Source organism: Orussus abietinus, unplaced genomic scaffold (genome assembly GCF_000612105.2).
Source record: "Orussus abietinus isolate OABI.00-Male unplaced genomic scaffold, Oabi_2.0 scaffold40, whole genome shotgun sequence".
NCBI classification, from domain to species: Eukaryota; Metazoa; Arthropoda; class Insecta; order Hymenoptera; family Orussidae; genus Orussus; species Orussus abietinus.
The window spans coordinates 287,723-306,444 of record NW_019394244.1 but is presented as its reverse complement, the minus strand read 5'-3'; the positions used below and the strand labels follow the sequence as shown (position 1 = coordinate 306,444).

At 50.9% G+C, this 18,722-nt stretch overlaps 4 protein-coding genes across 13 annotated transcripts in view; 2 read left to right on the top strand and 2 right to left on the bottom strand.

The window, feature by feature from the left end:
- Positions 1-171: 171 nt before the first annotated feature.
- On the bottom strand, positions 172-2,450 carry LOC105704356 (50S ribosomal protein L1). The gene is made up of 8 exons (XM_012433499.2): positions 2,268-2,450; positions 1,868-2,042; positions 1,584-1,797; positions 1,265-1,444; positions 1,058-1,172; positions 851-969; positions 665-762; positions 172-571 (listed from the first exon to the last, which is right to left on the bottom strand). The coding sequence occupies exons 1-8, from the start codon at positions 2,284-2,286 to the stop codon at positions 421-423; spliced, it is 1,071 nt and encodes a 356-aa protein (XP_012288922.1). The 5' UTR covers positions 2,287-2,450; the 3' UTR covers positions 172-420.
- A 207-nt stretch (positions 2,451-2,657) lies between these two features.
- On the top strand, positions 2,658-7,642 carry LOC105704355 (WD repeat-containing protein 44). 2 transcript variants are annotated; one of them, XM_012433498.2, is made up of 6 exons: positions 2,658-2,980; positions 3,180-3,348; positions 3,416-4,051; positions 4,142-4,279; positions 4,350-4,640; positions 4,714-7,642. In XM_012433498.2, exons 1-6 carry the CDS (start codon positions 2,913-2,915, stop codon positions 6,445-6,447), a joined length of 3,036 nt encoding a protein of 1,011 aa, XP_012288921.1. In that variant the 5' UTR covers positions 2,658-2,912; the 3' UTR covers positions 6,448-7,642. The 2 variants fall into 2 exon arrangements, with proteins under 2 accessions (XP_012288921.1, XP_023288748.1); XM_023432980.1 differs by lacking the exon at positions 2,658-2,980 and adding an exon at positions 2,987-3,072.
- A 5,447-nt stretch (positions 7,643-13,089) lies between these two features.
- Positions 13,090-15,978, top strand: LOC105704293. The gene is made up of 2 exons (XM_012433378.1): positions 13,090-13,134; positions 14,308-15,978. The coding sequence occupies exons 1-2, from the start codon at positions 13,090-13,092 to the stop codon at positions 15,976-15,978; spliced, it is 1,716 nt and encodes a 571-aa protein (XP_012288801.1).
- A 618-nt stretch (positions 15,979-16,596) lies between these two features.
- The window catches only part of LOC105704387, a 142,201-nt gene continuing 140,075 nt past the window's right edge, over positions 16,597-18,722 (bottom strand). For all 9 annotated transcript variants that reach the window (XM_023432686.1, XM_023432695.1, XM_012433567.1 and 6 more), the window contains one exon: positions 16,597-18,689. In XM_023432686.1, the coding sequence (XP_023288454.1) occupies positions 18,138-18,689 (552 nt within the window). In that variant the 3' untranslated portion in view covers positions 16,597-18,137. The remainder of the gene's footprint in view (positions 18,690-18,722) is intronic.

Sequence of the window (18,722 nt, the reverse complement as noted above, 5' to 3'; positions counted from 1 at the left end):
AACCTATACGCGATGATCGACGATGCATCGAGCAGATATTCTGTTATCATTTTTTAAACATTATATACGAAATAATCAGGGATATTGAATGTCCTTTCTTTTTTCACAGATTATCCTGATTTCACGATTTGCAATCGACCCAACGGTTAGGTGTCTTTTTAATATAATGTATATGCGATGATCATTGTATTATCATTTTCTAAACATTATACACGAAATAAACGTAGATACTTCGTGTTTTTTTTTTCTTTCTCCTTTCCTCACCCGATTTCGTTATTTATGATCGACCCAACCGTTAGGTCTCTTTTTAATATAACCTATACGCAATGATGGACTGGATATTGCATTATCATTTTCTAAACATTATGTACAAAATAGTCTTAGAGATATTACGTATTCTCTTCTCACTGACATTGTTCCTTAAATGTTGGATCTAACTGCTGCGGACGTGTCTTCCTCTTCTTCCTCTTCTTCCTCTTCATCCTTTTTAGGGGCCTCGTTCTTTGTAGCGATGTATGGAGCAAATTCTACTTTGAAGGATTCTGACGCTGACAGAGTCCCGATTCGCGTCCTAAAAAATATAAACGAAATATATATTAAATTAATTGTTGACATTTGGATTGATTTTATGAACTCGGAATATTAACAACGCATGAGAAAGTACCTTGTTATGAAAGGTCCTTCGCGTTTTGGTCGTGCTGAATTGATATCCTTTAATACAGCGGCAAAATTTTCTTCCAAGTCACTCGTTTCCATCTCGAGCTAAAATTAATCGATAATGTATACATTTATATGTGTTTAGAATAATATTAGTAACATCATGGGCTAATTTAGTTTATTGCGTTCCTACCTTTCCAAAAGCAACGTCTACACGACCGTACTCTGGGTAGAAGGCGTTCTTTTTGGCTGAATAAGGAATTCCGTGCAGAAATTTATAAATCATAGATTTCATGTCGTTACTCAAAGTACCTATAAACATGTGAACATGAGGATTCTCAAATTGCACTCGTTAACACTTATAAAGTGATTTCGTAGTATTACGAAGAGTCGAACTAACCTTTTGAATTCGCAGGGAATTTCTTTTTCAGAAGACCTTTGATTGCTACCAATTCAGGCAAAATATCAGGGTACGCAACTACATGATCGAAGTCAGATAAGGATACTTCTCCTTTCTGAAAAATAGTAAATAATACACAAAATAGTAAATAATACAATTCAATGTAGTTTAGGCTTACGTCATTTCATGTTAAATGCCTTTACGTACCTGAATTTGTTTTATTATATCGATACCGCCTACCAGTGTTGCACCTGCAGCTTCCGCTTCTGCTTTTGTTTCTGGACATTTGCAGAAAGCCATGAGAGTCGGTTTCTGCGTCCTTTCAAACTTATGAGGGATTTCGGCAATCCGACTGAATTCATCTGCTAATTTTGTCTTCTTTACTCCCTGCGAAAGTTACGAGAGAAATTGAATTTCATTTGACACCATTCCGGTCAACTTAATACAGCTTTACAAGCATTAAATCATCATATAAAATATCTAACCTAAAATTGATATTACGCTCGACAACATAAATCATACTTACATGCATATCCAGCTCGATTACCGCAGTAACATACTCATTGGGTATGTTCATTACAGTCGGATGATGAGTTTCTCGATGGCATTGTACAGCCTCGGCGAAAGAATAACTTTTCCATGAAAAGTATCTCATCGGATAAACATTATCCACCGCCTTTGGTTTTCCGACGTCTCGTATTTGGAGTTTCTCAAGCTCCTTCATCAAGGCCCTTTTATCCCTTAAATATGAAAAACATACAATTTATCATCAAATAGAATGAAATAAATAAAACAAAGTAACATACTCACGGTTTTTTGCCTCGCTGTGTAATCGGTATGACTTCGACTTCTTTCACCACCCGTTTCGCTTTGGCCCTTCTGGCCTTTTCCCTCGTACCCTTTCTCGCTGCGTAATTTCTGACGTGCAATAAGGAACATATTCCATAATTCTTGCATAAATTGTAAGTATTACATGACAACCACCCTGAAAAGGACCGAACACAAAGATTATCGAACGTCTTCACACCCATTAAATGGCTTAAAATAATACACAGCATATTACAGTGAACATTCAAGTCAAAGGGGTAGGAAAATTTATTTCGCCTTCATTCCAATCAACTTTATTATTCTGTACAAATGTTTCGAAGAAAAATATCATATACAGAGTACCACACTTTCAATCGTAAATGCTAGTATCACGTTGCCTTACCTCCTATGGTACTTGCCATTTCAATTCCGTTTCACTATTCTTCTCGCCCTCTCGTTAAAATCGACTTCGGCACCGGGATTTCGACGTAGTAGGACAATCACCGTCTTCAACTTGCCTCAACTTGTCTTGACTTGTCCTCACCTGCTTCACCGCTCCTAACCTCTCTCCACGAACGACCAGGCCACATTGAAAGCACTATCGCCACGCGGTTTTATATATATAACTGAATTTTAGAGCTGCCATCTAGCGGCATTCTTAAGAACTCTGCAGGCTGGTTGGCTAGTCAGTTAGTATTAGTTGGTATTAGAAGCATTGTTTTGACGCATGCGCAGCACTACGACATTAGTTCTTGCCCCCATGACCAGATGACGCCGGTCGCGCACAATGTCGTCTTTTTTTTAGGTTATCAGCTATCCAGTTAGTATATATTTCAGTGGTGGTAACAGAACCGGGGTGGAGGAGGTATCTAGAGGATTGGAGGTCTTCTTTTGGGCCGTCCGTACTTTTCCACGGCCGTCGTCGGCCAATCTCTCGACGTCCTTACTCCTGGGGTTGGCCCTGGCCTTCTTCGCGAGCTGGCGACGAATGAACTGACAGATATCCGATGCGTACGAGAGTGCCGTCCCCGTGCACTCCAGGACGACGATGTCTGGTAGCAGCGACTCCGAGGAGTTCTTTGACGCAGAGGATGACAGCTTCCAACGGACGTCACGGTCTGTTCCGATTTTCCGACCTGGCGGACCTGATAGCAATTGCGTTTTACTCGTTAATTATATTTCAACTCGTATGGCGATTCTAGAACAACGTAATGAGATCCTATCGATGTTGGATTTAAATTGATCGAGAGAGATTTAGTTGATATCGAGAGAAAGTGACTCGACTGGGAACGTTAACTTTTCAATCTTCTCGCAGAAGGAGCAAACCTCGAGATTCGATTGCTACCGAAACATTGGATAAGAAAACGCCGAGCCCTGAGAAACAAGACGACGGGGGGACTTTTGTTAAGCCTGCCGACCCTAAACCGTTAGCGGAATTAAAGAATTATGTGGACGTCGAACAGAGGCAAAGTGTAGATAAATCTGTAAGTATTATCGAATGCATGGTGGTTGTGGTTGTTTTGATGTTTGAGAGGTTATAATTTACCGCAGGAAGAAAATGGGAAGGCGGACACGGACAAGACCGTCGGGCGAAGACGTTTTCGAGAACTACGCCAGCGCATGCAAACAGAAGACGACGACATTCCGGTTAATAGTTCTCCTCCTGACAGTCAAACATCCTCCATAGAAGGAGTTTATCCGACACCATCTAAGACATGTCATCCGTTTAGAATAATAGAACACGATACCCTCAGTTTACAAAGTATGACCTCCCTGGGACGCGTGGGTCGAATTTTGGCTGGGATTTCTGACAGTGCATCGGGTGTGCTCGCTCCCAATGCATCCCAATATCCTTCTACTGTCCTCCCTCGTGAATCTCAAGTATCCTCTATCGTTACTGTACCGAGCAAAGAAGAAGATACCGCATCTGGTAAAATTTCCCAGTCATCTAGCGTCCAAACCCTGTCCGGTGATATTCTTCAAGAGACCGCAAACGACAAGTCGGATTACCAAACTAACCTCCAAAGTAGTACCACTATGCTTCTCCAAGAGCCAGACGTAATTGCTAGTACGAAGAATAATGGCAAACCGATCAAGAATTCGCAAGATGTATCGCAGCCCGTGGTACCTGTGGCACCGCCAAGACGAAAGAAGAAATTAAAACCACAAACCCCTTCCGATCTTGCAGTAAGGATCAGTTTATTAATATCGTTACTAGGCAGTACTGAGTTTCTAGTTAATGGTAAGTCATTTATTTATTTATTTATTTATTTACAGCCTTCCGTTGCGGTGGCATCTGTCTCCACTTCATCACTGCCAAGCCCAGCGAGTACCATTGAATCGCTTACAAGAGAATTTGAACATTCGCTTGACATTCGATCAGCAACCAAAGGACAATACGTCGTTAAGCCTCAGGTAATTATTAATTCCATAGTCTCAAGTGCCTACCGATGAACATGTAATTTAGATATAATTTTTATTCCAGGATGAGGATAGATCAAAGGCTGAAGGACCGTCACTGGAGGAATTAGAAAGAGTGGAGAGAATGAAAGCGGAACTCTTGAGTCTACGGTCCAGTGAAATGTCCAGCAGCCCATTGGGATCGATGTCCAGCAACAGCATAGGTCGTTGTTCATTAGGGCCTCACAAGTTGTCTAACTATGCATCGCAGGGTTCAAAAGAGAGGCGTAAGTCAGCAGGTGACCAGGACATGGTGAAACAATTAAACATGTTTGTCCGAACGAGAACGGATTCTGGAAAACGTCTGACGGACATGGTGAGCCATAAAAAGTCCTTTATCAATTCTAAAAAGTAATCTCTGAGACGTGACGTGATTTGTATCTCGACAGGAAATCCTGGAACAGGTGACGGTGCTAAACCTGGACACCGGGGAAAGAGTGCCATTGAGTATAGCCGAAGACAAGTTACCGCAGTGCATAAACCCTTTGTCTCTGCACATCATGAGGCTGACCTCCGAGTACATAAGTAATTCTAGTCTGGAGAAGGAAAAGGAGAGCGACGAGGAGAGCGTAGACAGTAAAATGTCGAGCATACCCCCTGACGAGGACGTCACCGTAGGGAGGGTACGGAAGAGGACGCAGAAGCTGAAGCGGTTCCTGGGCTCGACGGTCAAAAAGACAATGGACAAGGCGAAGTCGATCGCCCAGGAGGTCTCCCACGCGAGACACAAGGAGGACGTGATGGACATCGCCGACGACGTGTGCACCGGTGAACAACAGTACATCAAGCTGAAGGCATCGAACAGCCACAAAGGACCCTACGAGTTCTCCTACCTCCAGCACGTCCAGGACTTAAGCGGGGAACACATCGGTCCCGTCTGGTGTATGAAGTTCTCCGCGTGCGGTCGCCTCCTAGCTACCGCTGGCCAGGACAAAGTAGTCAGGATCTGGGTACTAAGAGACGCGTTCAACTACTTCCAGGACATGCGAACCAAGTACAACGCGGAGAAGGTCAGCCCTACGCCTTCCCAGGAGTCCCTGGTCTCGCAGCAGTCCATGGAAGACCCTAACGTGGTGGCGGTCGCGTTGAGCGAGGTCGAGGGCACCAAGAGCCCTTTCATGCCGAAGCCCTTCTGCACGTACACGGGGCACACGTCGGACCTCCTGGACGTCTCCTGGTCGAAGAACTACTTCGTCCTGTCCTCTTCCATGGACAAGACGGTCCGGCTATGGCACATCTCCAGGAAGGAGTGCCTCTGCTGTTTCCAGCACATCGACTTCGTCACCGCCATAGTGTTCCACCCCCGCGACGACCGGTACTTCCTCTCCGGCTCGCTGGACGGCAAACTCCGCCTCTGGAACATCCCGGACAAGAAGGTCGCCGTTTGGAACGAGGTCGACGGCCAGACGAAGCTCATCACCGCGGCTAACTTCTGCCAGAACGGGAAGTTCGCCGTGGTAGGGTCTTACGACGGTCGCTGCATATTCTACAACACCGATCAGCTGAAGTACCACACCCAGATCCACGTTCGCTCGACCCGGGGGAAGAACTCGACCGGGCGGAAGATTAGCGGAATAGAGCCTATGCCTGGGGAGGACAAGATCCTGGTCACCTCCAACGACAGCCGGATTCGCCTCTACGACCTGAGGGACCTAAACCTCTCCTGCAAGTACAAGGGGTACGTTAACGTCAGCAGCCAGATCAAGGCGAGCTTCAGTCCGGACGGGCAATACATCGTGAGCGGCTCCGAGAACCAGTGCATTTACATATGGAAGACCCATCACGACTATTCCAAGTTCTCCAGCGTGCGGCGGGACCGCAACGATTTTTGGGAAGGCATCAAGGCACACAATGCGGTGGTCACTTGTGCGGTTTTTGCTCCCAACCCGGACAGCATCATCAGGCAGATCGAGGCACGCGAACAGTGGGAAGGCAAGGACGACTCGAAGGCCGCCGACGGTTCCGCTGCGGCCGCCGCACCCGTCGATCCCGTCGTCGAGCAACGCACCAAAGGCTGCGGGGGACACGTACTCATCAGTGCGGATTTCAACGGCTGCATCAAAGTGTTCCTCAACAAAACCAAACCAAAGCACAGCTCCTTACCGGCTTCCGCCCTGGCGTAACTCGACATTAATTAACCCATTTGCATCGTAAGGAAGTAGGAAGGAGAGGGTCCTTATCACCAGATTGCAGGCTGGATGATAGGGACCAGGAACACAGCGTATATGTACGATAAGGATGCAAATGGGTTAAGGTGATGTCTAGGTGGCATGGAGATGTCTCGTTTATGAAACTTCTCTACGAATTGAATCTATGGAATCGCTTCGAACTTGACAATGTGGATGTGGAAGCTGCGAAGAGGGTCCTGACACTCTCCAAATTTCAATTTTTTTTAAATTTGTCTGTAGATGTTTTTAAAATTATTTATAGAAAAATGATCGGGGAGATGTTTCATGAAGGATTGACTTCTAGGGTGCCACTTTCATATCGCCTTAAAGATGCCGCCTAATGAACTCGCACCTCCTAGTGTTTCGGCCGTTAATTGTAATCGACGAAAGAGTCAAGGCACTACATGCTAAAAGTATGCTCGATGCGCTCTCGAGGAAACCAAGCCTCTCGTTCGACGGAATTCAGCGCCCCTGGCGGACGCCGAGCGAGTTAAACGGACCGCATTTCCCGAGTAGTAGCTCATAAGAAATGCGCCGACGCTTTTTAGGGTGACGCTATCGCGTTCTTATCAGCTCGCTTCGAGTTCTCTTTCGCATCTTGGTTTACGCAACGTTCCGTTTCACTTTTTTCGCCGACTTCGGTCGAGGGTATCGCTATAAATGGATTTTGGAGGAGAGTGACCGTGAGAAAAAACCGTGTTATCCGTCGGAATAACGAAACTATCCCGCGAGAAAGTGATTTTCCGCACTAACGTCGGGTAGCAAATTTCTAACGCGAGCATTGGCGCGACTTTTCACCTGCGGGGAATCCGCGTCGGATAGGCGGAGACGCGGATGCGAGCTACTTTAAGGGCCCTCGCGACTACCTATGTAAATAATTGCGAGAGGGGCAAGGGTTAGGTGCACTGTACAAATGGAATTGTAAATATTTTCAAGTGTCACGGCGCGAGCGCTTATATATAAATATATCTCGACGATATCGCCATTTCGCGAGCTGCGTGCACAAAATGAAAAAAAAGAAAAAAAAAAAGATGCAAGGAATCATTGTTCGCGACGTATATTATGAACGAGGTGCGCCGAGACGACGCATCGATGTAACCGATTTTTTTAGTTTACCGATTGGTGAATAAACATCAGCAACGAGCCCGGAGGATCTTTCGAGAGCTTTTCCCGAGATAAGAAAATTAAAAAATCTCCCGTCGATTTTTCGGAGGACGATAAGCAAAGAATTCAAAAGTCCCATAGAAGCCCAGATCCTTTGTTAGCGCTTGATGCTCTTAAATTTGGTAAATAAACCAAAAGTAGGGTTAAAAGAGAGATTCCACGTGTTAACCAACGATATCCCACACGTGGGAGGAAGATAGACGCATGTAGAAAGGCAATTGTATGATAAAGAAACAATGCAATCCCCTGTATATCGCCACGAGGTGAAGAGGAGAGATGATTACAGCGCCGCCATCGGTTGGCTAACGTACTATTCGGCCAGCATCGAAGGTCCGTATCCTTCTGCGCTTCTATGGAGACTTCTGAATTCTTTGGAGGTGTGCAAAAAAGCCGGTCGCGTGTGCCGGCGACGGACGCATACTCGTCTGCAGGTCAGTCACACGGACGGCGCCGGTCGGTCGGTCAGTCGGTCGGTCGACCGCGTTCCCTCCACCGATCCATCCGGGTGCCGGTCCGACCCTCTTCGCCCGTCCTCGACACGATTCCGCCGATCCTTCCGCTAGGCGGACGCGAAAACCGCGTTTCCGTCCGAATATACACCTACGATGTAGGATGAAGATTTTTTTAAATGCCTACGTTGCCGACGTTGGTTTTTATATAGACGGCTGGGTAGAATTATATTGGGTATTGTATCAAATGGCATACTCCACCTGTCGTTTTCCTACAATAATTATTAAGAAATCCTCTGGATTCGTGCTTTCCGAGGCCCTAATTGACTGCAGAGGGACCCCCTGCGCCATCTGTGATTTCCAGGGCAATTAAATTTTCACTCCGAGACCTCGTATTCCCATCCTTTTGGCACAGAAGCGCACAACACTTTTTTTGCCTTTATCCCGTTGAAATGCGAGTTCATCGACTGCCAGAGTGTTCTAAATTCTCGTAAAACTCTCCTGACCCTTTCGATTCTCATATCAGAGCCTTCGATAATTACATATCGATCGAAATACCAGAAAAATGTTTTCCAAAAATCCAAATTTTCAATGTGTCGGGACAATTCCTAGATGATCAGGAGTGATGTGTCAAAGTTTCGGACGGCTTGGTCCGATACCCTTAAAAAAAAGTGTATTCGAATCGGCTGATTTGAAGGGTCTTAACAGTGTTGTCGAAATAGCGAACGCTGGAGTATGCAAATTAACCTGATTTTGATGAGGGCACCGATTAGCGCCCGGGGAGGGAGGTCCCTCGGGAGAGACGCGTCCCGATTAGGCCCGACCGGGTCCGATTAGGTCGGCCCTCCGGAGGAGGGGGTCCTGCCCCCGTCGCGACGGCGACGTCGGGCCCCGATATCTCGCCGGCGAGGGGACCTATATAACTGTACCCCGGGTCTGGGTCAGGGGGCGGGCCGCCGCGTTTATAGTATACTCCGTATATCGGACAGGTGTATCCCATTCCGAGTCGACGAGTTCTCGGGTACACCTTCCTCTCGAGCATCTAGCTACCGGGGAACCGCGGGCGGAACGTCGCTACAGCCGGACGAGCGCGGCCGCAGACCTCGGCGAGACGGCGAAGAGGGATGTCCCGATCGGGTCGCTAGTGCCGGTCGAGTCAGTGTCGCGACGCCCCCCGCGACGCCCTAAGCCCTGCGACCGACGACCAACAGGTACCGGACGACCCCCTGGGGATCGGGACGAGACGGCGCCCGTTTCCGTGGTGCACCTGTGTCTGTGTCGTGAATCCGACGACGGAAGGGTTGTGTGGTTTTTCGATAGCGACCCTCGCCTTGGAGGGATAAGGGACTTCGTCTTATCTAGTCGCGGTTAGGGTGCCACTGGGGCTTATCGTGTTCCCGAGGACGGGGTATGGCACTTGGGCCTGGGAAATCGCGTCGGGGAAGACGCGGCGGAACGCACGCGGCTGGGGATGTCACATTTCCATCCACGCGGTAGGCGCGTTAGGGTTTTGGGATGTTGTTGGTGGAGAAGTCTCCAGGCCATTCCGCGTTGATTCCGCGTGTATGGAAATGAAGCATAGGACTTGGATCGACCGGTCTCTTTTTACGGACCGGAACCGTCCGACTCCCTCTTCGTCTGCGTTTCCTCTGGATCGATCTCGACGGACGTGCGTTTTCTCCGCGATCCGTTACGTCTGTTCATGAAATTGCCTTTTTTCGAAAAAAATGAAATTTCACGGGCCGCGCTCTTAGAGCCTCCGTGATAATATTCATAAACATTATCAAGGAGGCTTATTAAATATTTAGATATTTTTTTTCCTATGTATATATCACCTTAACGCATACGCCGTTGCGTCTCGTCGACGGCGAGAGAAAAACGAAAGAAATGGGAAAGGAAAGAATGGAAACGCTTTAAGCGGCTTCTTACCCGGACGGTGACCTTTTGCTCCTCGTCGAAGGCCCCTCCAGGGGTCTAGGGGTCTCCTCTAGGAGTTCCGACTTTTTTCGCCTCCTCCGGATGAGTTTCCGCCACGTGAGCCATTCCGCAATTTCACGCACCCGGGTACTTAGCATTCGTCGTCCCGACTAAGCGCGGTAGAAGCGTTCACTGTTCGATTGTTTGAACAACGGTAGAATAAACGAGTAACTGGGTACATACCCCATGGGTACATATCCACATGGGTATCCAGTCGCCGAGTCGGAGAAACTACTATACCAATACTGTAATATAGTACCACACAGTACAGTGCCATATTACAGTACAAATACTACAATTACAATACCGTACAGGTCCCACGGTCCGATTGGCCAATCGGCGCCCTCCGCCACGCGCATGCGCGCGCCCACGGCCGCGCGCATGCGCACCCGGTCGGATTAAGAGATCGACCCAGTTGGCGGAGCTCGCCGCGAAAAAAGAAGCGGGACCTCGGGGACGTAGCGGTCCGGTCGATGGAAAGATCCGTTGGGTATGGGCCGATCGGTTTCGTGGATCGAGGGATCGATTAAATGGGTCGCGCGGTCGTTCCGTGCCGGAATTGCGGCGGCGGACCCAGAGGAGAGGCGGCCGAGATCGCGCCTCGTAAATCACGGCCGATATTATCGATCCCTATCCGCGGGAAATAGTGCTCGATATATATCGACGCGTGCCTAGATCGAGCGGGATCGATATATCGATCCGGCTCATATATGTATATTATTATTATTATCATCATCATCATCATCATCATTGCTGGGATATCCGGAATTACCGCCCAGGATCTCCCTGCGGAAAATCCACACCCAGGAGACGCGTAATTCGGGACGATTCTCGCGATTCCCCTCGTGCGGCGAATCCGGGCCGGGAAGGCCGCGGCGGAAGGGAAAGCGCGCGTAAAGTTCGTCCCGTCATCGGGACGGTCGTAAGTCGCACGCGGATTCTCGTCTCGAGGTCGACGAACCGCGGAGCCAATGTCCTCCGTGTCGATCAACGCGTAACGACGCGGATTCCGCATCCGGAGAGGAACTATGAATTTTCCGCACTCCTCCCGGGGATAGTTAGATTTACGGAAGTTTCAGCGCCTTTCGCGTGGCATCTTAACCTCTCCGGAATTCCGTCGGCCGTAATCGCGCCGGTTTCCGGGCCGCGTAGTCGGACGCGGAGAACGCGCGGAGGCCTCGGGCCTACTTGCCTAGATTTCGAGACGGCCCTCGGCGTTTTTCCCACCGTGCGGAATCCATGCCAGGCGGATCCTCCGCCTTGGCGAAAAACCGGCGCGTTTAGGCGGCGGTAACGATTCCGCGGCCGCGGGGCGAAGGACGGCCGCGAAAGCCCGGAATTTGGGACGCGGTTCAGAGGCCTTTGGCGGGGCTTCCGCAGGAGTTGAGCGATAACTGCCGATCAAACACGCCCTGCCGCTCCTAATTCCGGAACGAACGAGGCCGCGGCCCGGACGCGGATTTTCTTGGCCGCCTTGCGGAGGAACCGCAGGAACGAGAGTAAAGCCACGGACTTTACGCTGACCGATTGACACCGAGAAGGGTGGCCGGCTTTTTTACCGTAACCGTCGAGCACTCGGCTTGCCGACTTTTTTATTTAATCCCGTTTCATTTAAGCGTTTCCCGTTACGCTCGATTATAATTAAGTGGATGTCCAAGAGAGAGACCAGAGATTCGCTTGACATCAATCGGTCAACTTACTTATTCTAGTGGTGTCGTTAATAATTAATTAAATTAAACTCACCGCGTAATCTTGGGGGAAGGCCTCCTTTCCGAAAGTAACCGCCAGCTGCGACACGAAAATGCGTCACGTTGTATGCTTTCCATTTATTTTATATATATATGTTGAAAGATGTTAATAACCTCAAAAAACGCGAAATTGCCCAACCCTACTAGCAAGGGTACGGAGGATAAATATAATATACAACTGCGATATAAAAACCCATCACATTTTGTACTTACCCACCGTGACGCTTTTTCGTGTCGGGAGCTAGGCTTACCTCCGCCAACAGAAGTTTCATTTGAAAAGTATTCTTGATAATGGAAAGACTTCCTTTCCTTAATGATATTCCGCTCCCGAGGGGGTGGACTTATAGAGGAAAAATCGCGACACCGCTTATGGGAGCAATCGCCACCATGCGGATGCGCCGGGAACTATTGGGTTGATGCACAAGTCACTGCGGATTTTTATATTTGAAAAAAATCCGCAATGACTTATGCATCGACCCAATATATGTATAAGTGGATATCTCGGCGCGTCCTCGAGAAAGTGGTAGCGGCACTTCCGCTACGGACGTCTCGTCCTTAGCCAGCCGCTTCCACTTTTTTACCCGACGACGTTTCATTTTCGCTAAGAAAGTCGGAACTTTTCCCCCCGATTTGCGATTCGTCGCGACCGGAAGCTGCGGAGATTGCCCGCCGTCGCGGGAACAGCTGGTGGATCCGGAACGCGTCGAATCGACCGCGAGGACGAGTTCCCCGTTCCCCGGAAGTGCGTGAAAGGCATGAAATCATGAGAGGAGAAAAAGAAACGCATTAAATCTGGAAAGGATTAACCTCTAGAGGTTCCTTTTCGTAATCCGGTCTAATCAATGGGACACGTGGCACGTAAAGCACGTGATCGCTCCGGATGTTAGGTTAGAAACCCGAGACCGGTCTAAGTGCACGCGCCACGGTCATTCATCGTCCATCGGCGCTAAGTGCAGCTGCAGGTGCATCTCCCGACGTCACGGCGGTCGCGTCTCGTAACCGCAGGCTGGTCGTAGCGGTTTATTTTCCGCCTGGTTGGACACGCACCATAATCAATTAAACGCGTCCAAGGGAGACGGGAACCCCTCGGCAGACCCCAGGGACGTCTTCGAGAGCACCGCCTGCACTTAGGGTCGCTATTGACGAGGGAATCCCGGGAGTCCTCCGCATCCTAGGTCGATCGTATGAAATTCCCCTGGCTAACCTGAGCTTTCTCTTTCAGGGTACCAGGATCGTCTCACCGTGGACGCGAACGCGGGATGCACCTGCACATCCTCATCTTAGCCTGTCTCCTATTAAAGGGGGTAAGTCGTTGATGGTCTTCGAAGGACGTCGAGAGTACCTCTTGGAGCTGGATGATCCCTTCTGGACGGAGGGTCTCGGAGAGTCGCGGGTGGACCTGGGGGAGCGTCCACGAGGAACCGTTCGCGGCATCTCCGAGACCCCCCAGAAGCGCCGGTACTGGTTCGAAGCGAGTACGCGCGGGTAGGAGAGGGTTGGGTGCTCGACCTGGGTAATTACCGCATTATAACCCAGATATCCCGGTGCCGTTAACCAGTACCCTGACCCAGAGCCAAGGGCTACCCGTCGGCGACGCCGGTCTGCGGAATCGGAGTCCGCACCGGTCCGTATCCGCGACGTAACGTTCCACCGTGGACGCGTATGGAGCGGGCGACCTCCTGGTTTTTCCTCTACGCCGTAGCCGCGGAAATTCCGGAGAACCTCGCGCGTTCCCGTACGGAACGGTCCCGTAACGACCTCCTGGGGATAAAGAAGAACCAGGGCACTTGGGGGGGCCTCGGGTCAACGTGGGATTGAAATTCCGTCGCGGGAGACGTCGCCGACGGTAGGTAACGGGCCCAGACGGAGGCCCCTTCGTCGTAGAGGAGCCCAAGGTGGAGGGATCTTCGGCTTCCGCCTGGGATAATCGATTCGGAGGAGCGGTCCAACGGTTCCGTTTGGCCCGGTTGGTTCTTCGGGGTCCCTCTCTCTCTTCGTTCCATATTCCCAGCATGCGCGAGAGGCCCGGGGCGTTCCCGGTGGACGTCGCGCCGGTCAAGGACACCCTGGTCCGGACTTTCGTTTCGCGGTCTAACGAAAATCCCGCGCCACTTTCCGGGTCGACCTGGATGGGATCCACGTGAGGTCTCGTTTCGGTTCGAGGTTGTGGACGAAGAGGCCGAGGGATCGGGAGGAGGGGCTGGCCGATCGACCCGTGGCGGAAGACCCGCACGCGGCCCGTTATGCCCGAGAGGGTCACGCCGGTCCCCGTCTAGGTGCTCTCGTTCCTGGACGCTCCTCGAAGGGCATCACCGATTCGGGCGAATCCCGCGTATCCGTTAACCCGCCGCGGAATTTCTACCGCGGTCGGCTGTCCGGAATGCCAAGCGGCGTCGCGGCGGATAACGAGGCTTTCTCGAAAAGAACCGTTCCCCGAAGGCGCGACACTTTGGTTGATCGATCCGTCACCGTTACAGCTGGCTCGCGCGGAGGAAGTGGAGGTCATCGAGGCGATACCCGGGGAGGAGAGCCGCAACGAGAACTCGGCCGGAGGTACGCGCCAGGGTGCGGAGATGAGCGGCTCGGATCAGCTGGCCCTGGAGTCGGAGAAGGACGCCAGCGCCGGGGGACCGTACAAGTCGTCCGGTCACCGAGGACACCCTCTGTCTCTTCCACCGAGTCGAGGGTTGCCCCGGCCACACCACAACGTCGCCTACCACGGTCCCCCGCCGCCGCCTCCACCTCCACCGGAGGCTATCGACAAGGTCTACTCCACCGGGGGCGGAGGTGAGGACGCCTGGCCGGCCCCCACGCCCGAGATGCCCAAGATCATCTCCCTCGACGTAAAGTGCGAGAAGAACCTGATGAAGGTCTACCTAGGGTTCGACAAGCCCTTCTATGGCATCGTCTTCAGCAAGGGCCACTACGGGAACGTCAACTGCGTGCACCTGCCGGCCGGGTTGGGCCGGGTGTCCGTCAACTTCGAGATCAGCGTCCACGCCTGCGGCACCGCCGGCAACACGGAGAACGGCCTCTACGGGTACGGGGCCGAGTCCGGGTCCGGGACCTACTTCGAGAACATCATCGTCGTGCAGTACGACCCCCAGGTGCAGGAGGTCTGGGACCAGGCGCGCAAGCTCCGCTGCACCTGGCACGACCTCTACGAGAAGTCCGTCACCTTCCGGCCCTTCCCCGTGGACATGCTGGACGTCGTCAGGGCGGACTTCGCCGGGGACAACGTCGGCTGCTGGATGCAGATCCAGGTCGGCAAGGGACCCTGGGCCTCCGAGGTATCCGGCCTCGTCAAGATAGGACAGACCATGACCATGGTCCTCGCCATCAAGGACGACGACTCCAAGTTCGACATGCTCGTCCGGAACTGCATGGCTCATGACGGGAAACGCGCTCCCATCCAGCTGGTGGACCAGCGGGGATGCATCGCCAGGCCCAAGCTGATGTCCCGGTTCACCAAGATCAAGAACTTCGGCGCCAGCGCGTCCGTCCTCTCTTATGCCCACTTCCAGGCGTTCAAGTTCCCGGACTCCATGGAGGTCCACTTCCAGTGCACCATCCAGATCTGCAGGTACCAGTGCCCGGAGCAGTGCTCCGAATCAGGACCCCCGCTCCTGGAGGGGCCCAACAACCTCCTGGAGAGCCATTTAGGAGCTGGCCACCCGGACACCGGCTACGGCCTCCCGCTTCCGCTGCCTCTGGAGGCCTACCTGCAGACGGCCGCAGCGGGTCGACCGCGGGACGAGAGGCGTCGGAAGTCCCGGGAGGTCCAGCCCGACGGCGATGGCGTCGCTCCTCAGAAGACCGTCGGCGTCAACAGGGTCATCCGCGTCGTTTCCACCGGCGACCTCACCTTCTCCATCGACGACTCCGGGAACGATCGCGCCGGGTCCACGATGATCTTCCCCGTCAGGGAGACCATCCCCAGCTCCTCCATGATCTGCATGACCACTCCAGGCTTCGCCGTGACGCTCGTCGTCCTCTTGAGCGTCCTCCTGGCGTCTTGCGTCCTCTCCACGTATCTCTGCGTGCGGTTGAGACCTTTTGCCAAGACGAGAATGGACGTCGTCCCCGGGGCGAGCTACGCCGATCAGGCCTCACCAAAAAAGTCTATCAAGACGTGCTTTTACTCCTAAGACCTACGTCGCGACGCCTAGGCGTCGCTCATGTATGTACTCTTGAGGCTGCGTCGTCGGTCGGTCTCGAGGATGACCCGGGGCGACAAGGCTTACCCTCGACCCCGACGACGACGCCAAATCGTTAGTCGTGCTCCTCGTCAACGTTGTCGAACCTTCTGCTAAGTCCTCGGTACTTCAATGAAGTACTTAGAGTGCAAACGAAAATTCTCGAGCACCGCGTTTATTTATACATAATTGTTTATACATAATTAATTACATATCTATACCCGCGATAATACACAGAGAACGATCAAAGGAGCGTAATAGTTTACATAGAATTTTTTATTAGCGTTCATACAAGAGACCTTTTATTTTATCCATATTACGCGAGAAGAGAATTTATTTATTTACCAGTTATTAGGACTTCCGATGTTACGGAACTCGATCTAGCTTTAATTTAATTGTTAAGTTTGATCAATTGTTGCGCAAACATTCGGAGTGCCGAGTTCGGATGTGAGACTTTGAATAATATAATCTTCTATTATTTATTTTATAATTTATATCGTTTATGTTATTATCAAAATGCGACCGACTCTCGTCGTTATCGATTTTCCCATCGATATGAATAATAAATAAAACGCGACGGCGTTATTCCCCCGGAATTAAATATCATGATAAGGCACGACCTCTAATCAAAGTCCTTTTTTTATCACCTTGTCCTCCAGACATGAAACTTTATATTCAATATTATTACATAATCTATTATTTATTTTATAATTTATATCGTTCATATTCTTATCAAAAAGCGACCGACTTTTATTGTTACTCCCTTAGAATTAATTATCAAGTAGTAAGTGACATCGATGATCCGACCTTCTTATCAAAGTACTTTCTTACCACCTTATCTTCCATCGTGGTGATAACCGCATGTAGTTCTGAAAGCAAAGTGACAATTTTCTATCCTTCGATCGTTTACCTGGAAGCGTCAGGAAGGAACAGGAAGTGGACATCGCGATTCCCAAGACCGGCGACGGGAACGCACCTATCGGGATAAACGCGAAGTTTTAGGCACATTATGCAAATTAAGGCTACGTAGGAGGTCTTCAAGGATTCCCACGAAGTAGACGCGAGGATCTTCTTCAGGATCGTCGGAACAAAATGGCGGCTGTCGCTCGCATTTTCCCTGATGATCCTCTGGATAAAAAATCCATCAAACGTCCCCTCATCTCGCAAGATGGCGGCCGATGTACTCTAGGGGATGTGATAAAAAAAATCCAGGAAAGTAAGGTGATAAAGCGAGGCTAATTAAGGTAACTAGAGTCGAAAAGTAGCCTCTTATCGTCTTATCGGTCGCTCGTGGGCACACGGCCCTAAACGATTGGAATTCTAGGAGAACCCCCCAGGTTACATGAGATTAACATATTATTTCCTTTACAAAAGTGATATCCATATAAAGTATCTTAAGAATTAGAAAACGTCGAAGCTATTTATAAGCGTAGCCTTAAGAAAATCGGAATGTCATTAGATTAGAATCTCGTCAGTTAAGGTGAAGTGAAACACGTCGAGGAACTTGACCGACGACGGTAAAGAAGACTTTTTTAAATACCTACGTTGGTTTTTATATCGATTTTAAGTTAAAAAAATCTTTTTAAAAAATCCAGATATTGTCACGTGTCAAAGATTGACAATTCGATTGAATACTTTTTAAAAAAGTGTTTCATTAAGATATGAGAGGGGTATCACTTCACCTTAAAGGATCATCCTCTTACCACGAGGTCCGGTCCTTCGACCCTTCTTCGCGCCGTTCCTCAACCTTCGCGTAAGGTCGCACCTGGTGAAAATGAAATCGGAAGTCGTCGAAGGAGTCCCCGCGTCGCTCGGTAACGGTGAAACTGACTTAATCGACCCGGATGGTCGGTCCTCTAGGGGCCCTTAACGTTAATAATACGGAAAGGTAAACGCCGTAGCACTTAGGGATCAAGGCGTTAGGTATAAGTCGGAAGTCTCGGATGCTCGTCTCCTCGGCCTCGGCCGATCCTGAGAGGCAGGGCCCAGGGGCGACGACGATGGAAGTCTTTAAAAAGAGCGTACAACCTACTCTACGCACTTACGGTACTTTGTACAGTATATTGCACATTGTCTCTCACGGCATTGGCGCGCGTCCGATACGGCTCCGGTCAGCCCTGCTCGACCGGGCTGGGAGTCGGTTTTTGCATCTGCTGGTGGTGGGACTGGACCCTGGACTGGCCTCCACGGGTCCTTTCCGAGCATCGGACCCGGGACAAGCCGTAGGATAGCCACCCGTTGGCCGTCCCGTTCTTCCGGTTCCCCCTGCCGACCCGGCGTTGGGTCTGGAGGCGGTGGAGCATGGCCCCGGCGACCATCGCCGAGACGACGGCGGAAAGAGCGACGATGACGAAGAGGGCACTGAATCCGGGCATCGGGAGGCAGATGCCATAGACGATCTCCTCTCGGATGCGGCCCTGGAAGACGGTGACAGCCTCCGCGTGGGCGTCCGGGCTGAAGGCGAGGTCGGCCTCGGAGATGACGTCGTAGATCCCGCTGACGCCGACGTCTGCGCTGCGCACCTTCCGGTCCGAGACGACGAGGGACCGCTTCCGGCGGGCGCCGACCGGCGAGACCGGCGCCGAGGTGAGGTCCTCCTCCAGGTTGCGGGGCCCGTGTGGGAAGCGGTCCTCGTTCTCGTAGCGACTCACCTGGGGCGGTTCCTGCCGAGCGAAGGACTCTCTCAGCGGCCTGGG

Excerpts from the sequence above, each read along its gene's own strand:
- LOC105704293 (XM_012433378.1), top strand. The coding sequence starts at position 13,090 with ATGCACCTGCACATCCTCATCTTAGCCTGTCTCCTATTAAAGGGG. Across the intron at positions 13,135-14,307 it reads CCTGTCTCCTATTAAAGGGG|CTGGCTCGCGCGGAGGAAGT; the intron begins GTAAGTCGTTGA and ends TCACCGTTACAG.
- LOC105704355 (XM_012433498.2), top strand. The coding sequence starts at position 2,913 with ATGTCTGGTAGCAGCGACTCCGAGGAGTTCTTTGACGCAGAGGATGAC. Across the intron at positions 2,981-3,179 it reads AGCTTCCAACGGACGTCACG|AAGGAGCAAACCTCGAGATT; the intron begins GTCTGTTCCGAT and ends ATCTTCTCGCAG. Across the intron at positions 4,052-4,141 it reads AAACCCCTTCCGATCTTGCA|CCTTCCGTTGCGGTGGCATC; the intron begins GTAAGGATCAGT and ends ATTTATTTACAG.
- LOC105704356 (XM_012433499.2), bottom strand. Across the intron at positions 1,445-1,583 it reads TAATCGAGCTGGATATGCAT|GGAGTAAAGAAGACAAAATT; the intron begins GTAAGTATGATT and ends TAACTTTCGCAG. Across the intron at positions 763-850 it reads TAGACGTTGCTTTTGGAAAG|CTCGAGATGGAAACGAGTGA; the intron begins GTAGGAACGCAA and ends GATTAATTTTAG.